Source organism: Musca autumnalis, unplaced genomic scaffold (assembly GCF_047663935.1).
Source record: "Musca autumnalis isolate F117 unplaced genomic scaffold, ASM4766393v1 scaffold_1, whole genome shotgun sequence".
NCBI classification, from domain to species: Eukaryota; Metazoa; Arthropoda; class Insecta; order Diptera; family Muscidae; genus Musca; species Musca autumnalis.
The window spans coordinates 332,102,234-332,115,326 of record NW_027411644.1 but is presented as its reverse complement, the minus strand read 5'-3'; the positions used below and the strand labels follow the sequence as shown (position 1 = coordinate 332,115,326).

General features: G+C 33.8%; 1 protein-coding gene across 1 annotated transcript in view; it reads right to left on the bottom strand.

Moving 5' to 3' along the window:
• Positions 1-13,093, bottom strand: part of Dhc98D (Dynein heavy chain at 89D) — a 202,085-nt gene that overhangs the window by 142,010 nt on the left and 46,982 nt on the right. The window contains exons 16-19 of the mRNA XM_073962972.1: positions 9,237-9,350; positions 6,832-7,024; positions 6,476-6,769; positions 28-135 (exon numbers count right to left, since the gene is read on the bottom strand). Of these exons, the coding sequence (XP_073819073.1) occupies positions 28-135; positions 6,476-6,769; positions 6,832-7,024; positions 9,237-9,350 (709 nt within the window). The remainder of the gene's footprint in view (positions 1-27; positions 136-6,475; positions 6,770-6,831; positions 7,025-9,236; positions 9,351-13,093) is intronic.

Genomic DNA, 13,093 nt, shown 5'->3' with positions numbered 1-13,093 from the left:
ATTTACATATTCATGCCATTGAATTACCTCGGGTTAAATTGACAGTAAATCGCATCTCGTATTCAATCAAAATCTTATCACCCACTAAAGCACGCCATGTTGGGAGACCTTCTTGAGTAGATGATTTTACTAAAACTGAAAAAATTAAAATTGTTTATCAGAATCAGAACGTAATATAAAGAATGTAATTTATTTTAAGTACATATTAACGAAAAATTCGGTACTTTTTTTCTCTGTCGTTGTTTTGGTAAAATCCATATAATTTCGTTTATTACTTTCTAAATACTTCTTTGTGAAAGTGCTGAAGTTTGTTTTCATTCGTTTCTTGGTACTGTTTAGTTGTAAATAGAAATAACTTCCCTAATAGCAAACGAATTCTGAGAAATGACCAAACGAAATTATGCTGCAGTGGGATATAACTTAAATCCCAGAAAGGGAATACTTTTATTATGATACGAGGTATGTTTGTAATGATTGCGAAAGAAAAACTCTTTCACAGATTCAAAATTGGTAAGAGAAGATTTTTTTGATAAGTTAATGGCAGTATATTTCAAATACTCCTCCTACCTTTTGGAATAGTTATTGTATTTCTATATTTTATTACCAAATTATGTTTGGTCTAATTCATTGTTTGTTAGTGAGAGAAATAATGGTAGTGGAAACCTCTCAACATATTCTCATGGCAACAAACTAAAGATTGGTGCAACTTATCGGGATGGAAACCTCGTACAATTTGCGTCAATTTGTAATTGTAGACTATGGCTATGGTATTTGTGGTTGCTTGGCCGACCCCATAATAATAAGCCTTGTTACATTTTTTGAATTGGCTTAATTTAAAAATATTATTATTTCCATTTTCTCTCCCCTAGCGAGCAGTCAATCGATGCGCTGGCTGGATTTTGACGAACATTAAAGTTATTTACATTAGAATTTTTTATCGTTTGCTTTGGTTTGCTGGATTGTTAGTCATCCCTATTAGTGGGTATGCCTCACTGAAAACCAATAAATTCCATTTTCCATTAAATACTGCTTCAATCACGGTAAAAGTTTCCTCCATTTTCATCATCTGCTTTACCATATTTCTCTATTCTTCACTTTTCTTTCTTTGTTTCAGACATTAAAATAAAGTGTCTTTATTAAAAAGAAGAACGAAAAGAAAAAAAAACAAGTATCTCTTTGTCGAGAGTATACTTGAAAATTCTCTAAGATTATAGAGAATTAGATTCATAAAAGTATACGAAAATATTGATAATTGAGCAATATAGAATTGATGAGATTATAATTGCACAATTCAATAACATGATGATATCATTCTAAAGTGAAATAATTTGTATTCGATTTGTTTCAACGTGATGTGATTGAGAAGACATTGAGATGCTTGTGCTTTTGTGTTTGTCGTCATCATTATCTTGGATGTCCAGTGTTTGTGTGCAAGTGACTGCAGCAGGAAGTGTCAAAATTTAGGTTTCAGTGCCCGGAAATATGTAAGATGTAATTAGAAACATTATGGCGTTTTTTATTGGGATAGCGTTTGCAATTTAAAACAACAACAATGGGATTAAGCCAGACTATTTTGAAAAAACAAAATTGCAAACGCTATCTCAATAAAAAACGCCATAATGTTTCTAATTGAAGACACTGGCACGACGTGTGTTGTTTTTGCTGTAAAGCAGACCAACCAAATTTTGGTGTGTGCATTCGTCGAAATTAGATGACACATACTAGTGGAAGAGGTTTGAATTGTTTTCGCAGACACTTACGTCGGAGTTGTGTGAGGTTGCCAAGGAAAAACTTCTCATTGAACTTTTTTCTTTGCTTACCTTTCTACTTCGAGCTGACGATTGATGTTTGGGTATAAAAAGTTTCTTGTTGAAGAAGTTATTGAAAAATAACTTCGGTGGAGAATATCCACAAACAAGAAACAAGGGAACTGATGAGATCCAGTGGCGTGGATCGAAACTATAGTATTCCCTGCCTTACCCCTTGGCGAACAATGCCAAAATGAATACAAGTTGTTACAAATTCACTGCCCCCCTGGGGAACTTTGTATGGAGAGGAAAACGTCTTAATGAGCGCGTTTCTAAGTCTGAGCAAAAAAGTCCACTAGACTATATGTCTACGGTGAAAATCGAGCTTCCCGATTTTGACTAGAACAAGATGATCTCTTTTCGTCAGTCAAAATACAATATTATATATACGGATTTTATATGTCTTCTATAGGTTTTCCATGTTTGCAAAGTCAAGATTACAATGGTCTTTGGAAGAATGAAATCGTACCATAAGTACCATACCACACATACAATTTTTGCCGGTGGGGATAAAATTGCAGAATTTCATAAATACAATGTTCCACAAATCGTCTTCGTACCCCTATAGAATTTTGCTTAATTGATTTAAAAGCACGATGATAAAACAAAAGTGCAAATCATAATAGTGTGCGGCTGTTCGCTACCACAGTTCTTCAATGAAATAATGAAACATAAAGAAGTTATTACGCCAAACCTGAAAAAGTTTAATATTTAGACACCCCAAAAGACTTCGTACTCCCTAACAGAATTTATCAAAACGGACAATAAAATATTTTAAAATTGATGTCACTGATTTGTCCCCACATATTTCCTCCAAACTCAATATTTTGGAAGGTTTAATTGGGTCTTCAGCGGAAAGAGATCTTATATTGACCCACTTGTAGGTTTAAAGAGAAACTTGAATATTATCGTGAATCTAGATTCTTTTCGCAACCAATTTTCTCAAACATTTAGCGGAGTTAATACCATTATCTTGTATTTGGCGTTTTTAATTAATATACATCAGATCTAACCTAATATTAGAGGTCATTTACTTCAATTATGCACTTTATTTATGTCGTTATGCCTTAAGGCCTCCCAATTTGTTTGAACGCGGATATAAATGTATCTCAATAATGTAAATTTGTAATGGAATAATTTGAATGGCAAATGGAATAATTCGAGTTACAAATGGAATTCTGAAACTACTTATAAAATGTTACGAATTACAAGTGGAATTTTGGAATTACAACTACAATAATTCATCAGTGCAAAAATCGTGGATTTTTTTAAAGAATATTTTCTCAAGGGCAATAATCGTGGATTTTCAATAATTGTATCTCAAGGATAACACTGCTCAACAAAATTGAAAAAGTTGAATGTTTCAACCATATTTTTTTCGTTTCTAACTGAAATCGTCGAGTTTTTCTCACATCCGGCCTCCGTTTTTCTCCATCAGCTCTTGTGCTTGAGATATAGCTCAAAATCGTTTTTTACGAGTTTTACCCAGAATTTCGTTATACATACAAATATATTTTTGAGGGTTTTCGACACTTATATATCAAGGACATCTTGTCCGCTCGATACAAAAATTTTTGAAATAATTATTGTTAATATATATATCAAAAATTTCTGTGCAAGATCAAGCATGATTTAAAGTGTTTTAGTGCTTCAGAAACTCAAAAAACATTTTTGTTGAATTATGCCAAACTTTTAGTATATGAGCTGTAACTCGTTGAGTTTTAGAGATATCGACATGGAAATTTGACACAAGATAAAACAGAAGTCGTAGAAAAAACAGAAATTGCTAACTCAGAAAACGCATTTTTTGAGTTATGCCACTCTTTGAGTAAATGAGCGATATGTAGTTCCATATGTGATAATAATAAATGCCCGAAGACGTATCTCCAAAAAACTGTTTTAGTTTTTTGAATGAATCTAATACATATAACTAAAATACAATTAATTAAAAAATTTTAAGCTTCTACTTTCAAAAATAACGATCCTATGCAGGACATGGTATTTCGGAAAATGGGATAACATTGCAGATGTTGCTGTAATGACGGATCCCACAACCAAGCGTTTTCATGGTTTTGGTTTCATTACTTACTCGCCCTCAAAAGATTGATATTATATAAAACAGTTTTTAATTTTTTAACGTTTTTTGTGTCTCCTGTAAACTTATGGCTTTGATAGTTACGTCTTCGGGTATTTATGGTGACGATATGTAATATAATGTAATTATGTTCATTTATATTTATTTATTAGGCCGAAGATCATTAATTATACCCTCAGCTTTTAGGCTAAGGAGGGTATATACACTTTGATACGATGAAAATGTGCCTCATCGAAATAATGGTTTTAGACCCCAAGTATGTTTGGACGAAATGTATTTCAGACAATTTGGAGTCGATCTAGCCATGTCCGTCCGTCTGTCTGTCCTGCTGGCTGGAGCGCACGATAACTCTCGAACGGATGAACCGATTCGGTTCAAATTTTGGCTTTCGTAATATTTTGCCCAAACTTAGTTTAAGTTCGAAGATGAGCTACATCGGTCTACTCCTTCCGATACCTCCCCCACAAAAGTTCGAAAATGTTCGGAAAGTTTGCGCGCACGATAACTCTTGAAGGCAGTGACCGCTTTGGACCATACTTTGTATAGCGTAAACTTTCTACTAGAGTAATATGAGGTTCCAATATGGTCTCAATAGGTCCACTCCTTCGGATACCTCCCACACAAAATTTCGGAAAAGTTCAGTTTAGGGCCATCTCTCGAATCGCTTTGATTTTTGTTTTAGCAACTTGTATTCACTGCCCTACATACGACGGTACAAGTTTCATCAGGGGCAAGTCCATACTTCCTGAGAAAATAGCATGAAAGTTGCAGAAAAACGCCTATGACACCGTGTGAGGTGGTTGGAGCGCAAGATAACTCTCGAACGGATCTGCCGATTCAGTCCAAAATATGGCCTTAGTAATATTTTGTCCAAACATAGTTTAAGTTTGAAGATAAGCCATATCGGTCCACTCCTTCGGGTGCCTTCCCCACAAAAGTTCAAAAATGTTCGGAAAAATTGTTCGTACGGTAACTCTTGAAGGGAGTGGCCGAATTGGTCTATACTTTACACATCCTAATATATCTACCAGATATAGATCAGGTTCAAATATGGACTATATTTGTCCACTCCATCCGGTACCTCCCACACAAAATTTTCGGATAAGTTCACTTTAAGACCTGATATCGAATCACTTTGATTTTTGTTGAAGCAACTTGCATTCGCTGCCTCAATTACGATATTAAAAGTTTTTTTAGGGGCAAGTCCATACTTCTTGAGCAAACAGTTGTGGCTGGAGATCCACTTCCATAACGGTCAATGTCGATCCATTCCTTTTAGTATCTCCTCCGCAAAACTTTTGATCTTTAATCCTAATCAACATTTTTGTCGGTTCAAACGCCCAAAATTTTTAAAACCCCCTAAATACATACGTATTTTGGGAAAAAATTGTTTCAATATACACATGCTGATGGTATACCTCTGTCGGCAAAGCTGACTGATACTTTTTTACTTGTTGTAAAAAAATTTATTCTTCTCACACGAATTGTCAAATTTTGTAGACCGATTTACTCGCCTTAGCGCAAATATAGAGCCCTGATTTTTAAATGAGGAATTCTTAGCTATGTATGGAACTCATGTACGAAAAATTAAGTCTGTATGTCATCTGTGGGCTGAGCTATGGATGCCTAAATTATTACGAATATAGACGAACGAACAAAAATAAGTTACAAAAACTGGGGGTAAATATCTACATACGATTGGAGTGAAGTAAAATTCTGTTTAAATCTTTTTTTTTTGTTATTGTAAAATTTTCGATAACGAGCGAACACATGCTATTTGGTATCTATATCTATATATATATATATAAAATTCTCCTGCCACGGTGTTCGGCTTTGAACTCCTCCGAAACGGCTGGACCGAATTTGATGAAATTTTGTATGTGGAGTTTGTAGGTCTGAGAATAGGTTTTTAATTACTTTTAATAGTGGTCAGTGGAGTGACCAGGGTACCTCCCACACAAATTTTTTTAACAAAACGTGAAATCGAAGATATTTTTCAACCTATTGTTTAAAAATTGTTTGCAACTCTATGGTAACTATTGCCCTGACCCTGAATGGTCATCGCGGTAGTGAAATATCGCGGTCCCCAATTTTTTTTCAAAAATGTATAATTGCAGATAATATCCTTAATGTTAGTGCGCGTGTCTTTAAAAGCGCTTCAATAAGTTAGACATTGCGGTCAACTTCACAATTTTCTCAGCAAAATTCCGATAAATTGAAATGGCACTTGACCAAAATTCCAAAACAATCGATTGGGAAATCAGCCAAAGTTCTTCAAAATATCGAAATAACAGCTTTCCATGCAAATTCTCATAGTATAACGGGAAATAGCGGTCACGGGTGACCTCCCCCACAGCTGTTTTGACCAAAACGTGAAATTTCAGATATTATTATTGGTAAACATGACATTGGTAATTGTGGTCTACATCATTAGTTGGTGTGTTGGTGGTTGAAATACGTTGTAGAAAAAAGTTGTAGTTTTAGAAAAATGTTGTAGTTGTAAATGTTTATACCGGGACCTCAAAAACGGGCCAACAACGTGGACCGGGTCAGCTAGTATTATTATACTCACGTTCACATTGCCGTATACAAAACTTATCTCTTTCCGTTGGTCGAACTTTTCCAGACTTCATAAGTTTCAAAAATTCCACAGCTTTAAGAAATTGGGCATCTGCGACAGGTTTGCGGCCCATCAGCCACTGCAGCATCGTGGCTATAACTGTGAATTTAGTTATCTTGCGAATAAATCCCGTTGGAACTGCATGACTAAATGACTCAGTGGCACTGGCTGTAGGTGTATTTGATTCATCCACAGATTTGCCTTTTTTTAATTTTATAGTTTCCAGAGCATCCGATATGTAGGTTACTGTAAAAACATCTAAATGTCATTTGTGCGTCTCAAAAAAAGAAATGTTACGACGGCCTTACACGTGTCACGTTTGAATATTTGTATTTTTAAAATATTCTTTCTCATTACGCCATTCACCAAGTATGTAGCTTCAGAGCAATATTTTTCGAAGAGATTATTTTCATAAATGTGCATTTTATTCACCAATTCAAAGTATGATTTAAAGGCACTACGTTTTAAATAGCTATTTTTCAGATTAGGTTCGTTTTCCATCTGAAAGAGAATTACAAAGTTTTTTCCCATGAATTGAATATTATAGAAAAATCGTAATTAATGTTTGTCTTTTTCGATTTTACAATTAATTGTTCTACATTGAGCTTATATCCAGGCAAGATGTAGTTAGTGGGTTTTTGGTGGTTAGCTGAGATTAGATGATGTTAACGGTGGACTTCGTTTTTGAAATAAGGTTTCGGCTAGCTTTAACTGCTTTAAAAGGGTATACATACAATTTAACTGTAGAATTAATGAAATCACCAGTTTTAAAAAACACTCTGTTGCAATGAACGTAACAATTTTTAAATTTAAACTAATATTAAATTGTTTTTGAATAAAAAAAATGTGTACACAACAAAATAATGGAATCACTTTGCAACGCTGAATAGATAAAGCAACAGAGATAGATACGTTCACAGGAATGACAATGTGAATTGTGTTGGTGTTTACCAGCCCTTTATTTGCACAATGCACTATAGGTAATTTGCCCTGTTTTTGAGGCAAAAAGTCGATTTTGCAACTTTTAATAATAATAATTTTTTAGTTGGCATTGAAAAAAGAACATTTCAAAATTTATTAATATGAATGACATTTTTCAAAATAGCGTCATTATCGCGGTTTAAATTGCAGTCAAAGTGAGAATTTCGAAGAAGAACTAAAAAAATATATATTGTAAGGCATATTTCAATGTACTTAAAACCGCGGAAAAATAAACCAAATATAAATATATGTAAAATGGGATAGATTGGCAATTGCGAGAGGAATTTATTTCATATATAATATAGCTTAAACATTTTGGGTAGCCACCAAAAAACACAGAAAGTCAGAAATAAATATTTTATTTTTCTTTAACTCACTTCATATAGACTTATACTAAATTGGCCGTGTTTGGCCGTGATTTTGCCACCTAGAACACAATACTGAAAGTCTTCTGCATTGGTATTATTAGGTTTCAAAACCCGATTTTACCCGTTTTTTGATATTTATGAGATTTTATTAGGTTACTTCTCAATAAAAAGTGTTAAAATTGTGGAAGTTTGGTTTGAGGAAATAAACAAAAAATGTAAAAAATATTGTTGTTTACAATTTTATTGCAAGTAAAATAAGTAATGGCGACAAATTGTTCGGTATATCCGTGGTTTTCTATAAACAGTGCGACAGTAGTAAGCTTTATTTTATCTCTCTATTACATATTAATCATTGGTACGGTTTAAAGGAGTACTAAACTCGTCTTTATTAACGTATATTCAAAAAATATACGAAACTGTAGTAACAATTCGTTGGAAAACCTACTCGCGGGGACAAAATTTGTGTTACTTACTACCGTGATCGTTTTCATCAGTTTGTTGTGTATAAGAAAACGAATGAAAATGGCATTGGAAAAAATAGCTTTGTTCGTTATATACGTAGTTGCTTATAACCGTTGTTCCTTATATCCGAATTTATCTGTAAAAATCTTTGTTTTATCTCACTTTTACACATAAATAATTTAAAAAGTTAAAAAATTGTTTAATTCCGCTGTTATTAATTTTTGTCTCAAAAACAGGGCAAATTACCTATAGTGCAATGGGTGGAAATTTCGGAATGTTTTCAATTTTTGTAGAATTTGTTTTATTATTATTTGATTTGATTATTTTCATCTACTTTCCACGCTGAAAAGACTGAGACAAGTTAATACTGCTTAGACAAGTTAATGCATTAGTAAAGTTAACATGTCCAATGTGAGCAGAAATCCTGGCCTTACACTGTTTGAATTTATTGTGAATGCAGTTCCATGCTCTTTCTATCATCCACCACTAACACCAACACTACGGCGTGCGGCAGCGTTTTTTTGTTTTGTTTGTTGCCATAAAACGCAAATTGCATCAAAACGTAGAATTGTTTGTTTATTGAAAAAGCGAAAAATTGTAATAAATGCATAAAATTGAGGATGCCGTGAAAGGCTCAGTAAATATTGCCGCTGTTGTTGTTGTCATCGTCATCATTGTTTGGCACTCACTGCTGTGATGGGAATGGAGCCGTGCCGCTGATGTTCAGTCACTCAGTCAACCAGCAGTCATTGGTGGTCGTGCCATTTGACCATTCAGAAATGTACCACGCCACCGCGAGAATGAACCAAACAATGAAATCATTCATGTGCGGCGAACGGGATTTGCTGCATAGGGGAGTGATATTGGCACTGAAAAGTACGGTGTTAGCCCAGATTACTTACCCGTTTAAATGCCAATACGGATATTTTCAGTTTGGCGCTCAATAATCGCGTCCATTGTATGGCGCCGATTTTCGCTGGCTGATGTTTACCAATTGGCGGAGCTTTTTTGTGATTCTAAAAAAGTAGAGGGAAGAAAGAAATAAAATGTAAAAACAATGGATGTAGTAAAACAAATCAAGGTTATGCCAAGTTATTCATCTACTCTACATACATATAACAAATTCATATACATATACCAATGCATATACCAATTCAATGTGTGCTTGTGTCGAATTCGTATGCAAATTGTATATTGCAAAGAGTGAAATATTGTTTTAAAAAGTAATAAAATCGATACAATAGATATTTTTGGGGCGCGGATAAAACGGTTTGAATATATAACAATTTAAAAAATGTTATTACAAAGCATGCCGAATTCGGTACACAATGACACAAATATTTGGATTTTTTTTGGTTTTTTTTTTTGTTTATTTATATTGTAGGTGCGATTTAATCTTTTGATGATAAAGGATTTGTAAGGAATGCAGAAATCGACTAAAAATTAATCATTAAGTTTGTTAAAGTCTGAAATTCGAAATAAACAGCGTATTAATGAGGTTAAGAGGAGTTTCGGGAATTTAAACAAATATGGCGCGATTGCGAAAAATGTTTTGATTTCCCTTTATTTCATTGCCTAATTAACACATTTTTATAAGTTGCAATTTTCAAGACACTCGCATTTTGTTCTACCCTTTTCCCTCTCCCTTCATTATAAAGACGTGTATAATGTAAACGAAGACATTTAGCTTGAACGATTAAAAAATGGTCCGCTAAGACGTCAGTAATATTTTCTGTCGATCCTAGCCCAGAGATACATACATACTTATTTTTATTTATTTTCATTTGACGCAACTTATTAATTTTATGACTGTCTCATTCAGTTTTGTGGCAGAATTGTGAATATATAGGGATTTCTGAATGAAATCGGACATTTTTTTCAAAATTAGGTTTTTGATTTTCTTCATTTTTTGCTGTGGTGATGCTGCTCATCACCATAACATTTTTGTATATTTTCAGATTTTTTGACTAAAGGTTCCAGAGAAATCGTATTCTGTATACACTATTGCAAATACATACTCATAACATCTTTAATAATATTGGTTCAAATGTTTTGTATTTTTTAGGTCTTTATCAGCTATCTAATAAAAAAACATTTTTGCACAGTGGGCTTGGATGTAATTTTTGCGATTTAATAGTTAACCCCTTGATCCCCAATTTGTTTCGTACACGCAGAAAAATATGTGTTAGAAATATGTTTGGATCCAAACAAATATTTGTTTAGGACTGATTGCAAACAAATATATGTTTGGATCCAAACATAATTTGTTTGTGTCCAAACAAATATATGTTTGCAACATTTTGTAACATATCTCAATTTTATATGTTTGGGTACCAACATATTTTTTATGGGTGGAGAGAATTTTTTGTCAAGAGAGTAACAACAGAGCTCTCGCAGCTGCGGAATGCTGGTTTATAATAAAGATATGTGTGCATGGTATAATAGCAAACGGAGCAGTGTTGCCGTTTTGGGCATTTCGGCCCAAATTTGGGCCGAATAAAAAATAATTTTTAATTTTGGGCCGATTGGCGGCCCAAATCTATTTTGGGCCGTTTTCATGCTAATAATTTTAAACAATATTTTATAAAATATCAAATATTAGTCTTTGGGGTATCATTACATGCTTACTTTTACTATTGGATGGATTTGAAAACGTAAAATAAAGCAATTTGGTGGCATTGCAAATATAATTTTCACATTAAAACTTAATGCCAAGAAGGTCCACCCGGGATACCCGGGTTTTGAAATATATTTTTCATGATACTTAAGTATTTGGTAAAGATTCATGCATTGTGTTCATAAAAAAAGTTCATAATAATTTGGTGGCAACGGAATCATGCCAAGCTAGAGGGTATTTTCTATTTTTGGCATATATTTTACCTATAATTAACAACCTTAAGAATGAATTTCAAGCAGATAGTTCAGGTTTATCCTATTTATATCCGAGTGTCAACTCAAATTGTTTTTTTATAAAAAATATAGATAAATAAAAAAATAAAAAGAGCATCAATATATTGACATTGACTACAAAAATAAATCGTACCAGCTCGAAAGTTCATAAATATTTGTAGGCACAAAAGCAGACAATTACATTTATGCACTCTTACTTAACAGAAAATGAAAAGTTTGAAATAAAATTTGCTATTTAAATTACTAGATCAAAATAATAAGAGAATAGACTATAAAAGTGACCCAAATACCCCCCTTTATTACAACTCTTCTTTTGTTATAGTTTGGATTTTGCGTACAGATGTATATCGTTTCGGCTAATTTAAAGTTGAAAGTAATGATTAAAATTGAATGAGGACCTTCTTTGTATTAACGTTTAGTGTGAAAATTACACTATTAATGCATGGAAATTGTTTTATTTTGCGTTTTCAAGTCCATCTAATAGTAAAAGAAAGGATGTAATAATGACTCTTAAACTACTAAATACAATAACTCCATATAAGGTAACCTCAAACGAAGTTTTGCCTATTATGAACCAGGTATTACATTTTCCCAGACTTGTAGAATGTGACCCCGATTTAATAGTAACAGATTGGAATTTGCAAAGTCCCAATTTACATTAGGCGAGTTTACTTGCGGCAATTGTCAGTTTGTGGGTGAGAGAGGGTGTTGAGAGGCAAAGGGTTATCATATACCTCACCTCTCTCCATCAAACTGATAACTGCCGCAAGTAAACTCGCCTAATGTAAATTGGGACTAAGACTCGGTGAAAATATACTTTCTTGCATCTCAAAGAACACGTCTTATAATACCTTTGGAATTTTTGTTGTTGAAAAATAGTGCATATTCTTGAGGTAAATGGCTATCCGCGAAACCATCTTTTTGTAAAAGCGTTTTGCGGAGCCAATGATAGCTCGAAAACGGATGGGCCGATCATAGTATATTTTTGTAAGCGTTTTAGGAACCTAATAAAACAGAATTAAAAAAAAATATTTTTAAAAAAAAAATTTGAGCTGTCAAAATAAAAATCTCGATTTTAACGAAAACAAGTAAGAAAAGTGTTAAGTTCGGTCGAGCCGAACTTTTTATACCCTCCACCACAATTTTCAGTCATTTCGGTGGATTAATGTGGCCACAACCTTCAAAATACCGAAAATCGGAAGGTACCGTTCTATGGGGGCTATGTGATGGCGTGGACCTATACCTACAAATTTCTGGGGGAAAGTTTCATACCCCCAACGAACACTAAATACCAAATTTCAGCCATCTCGGTGTGATAATGAGGCCAAAACCTTCAAAATAACGAAAATCGGGAGATATCGTCCTATGGGGCTATATCAAAATGTGGACCTATATAAACGTTTTATGGTAGAAATGTTTCTTAGCCTCTGGAAACACAAAATACAAAGTTACAACCGATTCTGTTGTCAAATGGGACTAAAGGCCTCTGCACATACGGCGCGTTTAGCGTCGCGTTACAACAACCACTTGAAAACTTCAACAACAAACTTGGCATCACTTACACTTTTTTTCATGTGGTTGTTGTTTTTAAGGCGTGGCGCGACGCACAACGGACCGTATGTGCTGGGGCCATAATACATTCAAAATATATTAAAATGACGCGTACTTTATATGGGGCGTTATATGGGGGCTATACCAAAACGTGGACCTATATAAACCAACTTTGGTAGGAATGTTTTTTGGTCTCTGGAGACACAAAATACCAAATTACAACCAATTCGGTGGTTAAATGGGTCAAATATCTTAAAAATTCCTTAAAACGACGACGCGTCACGCGTCATTTTGTATG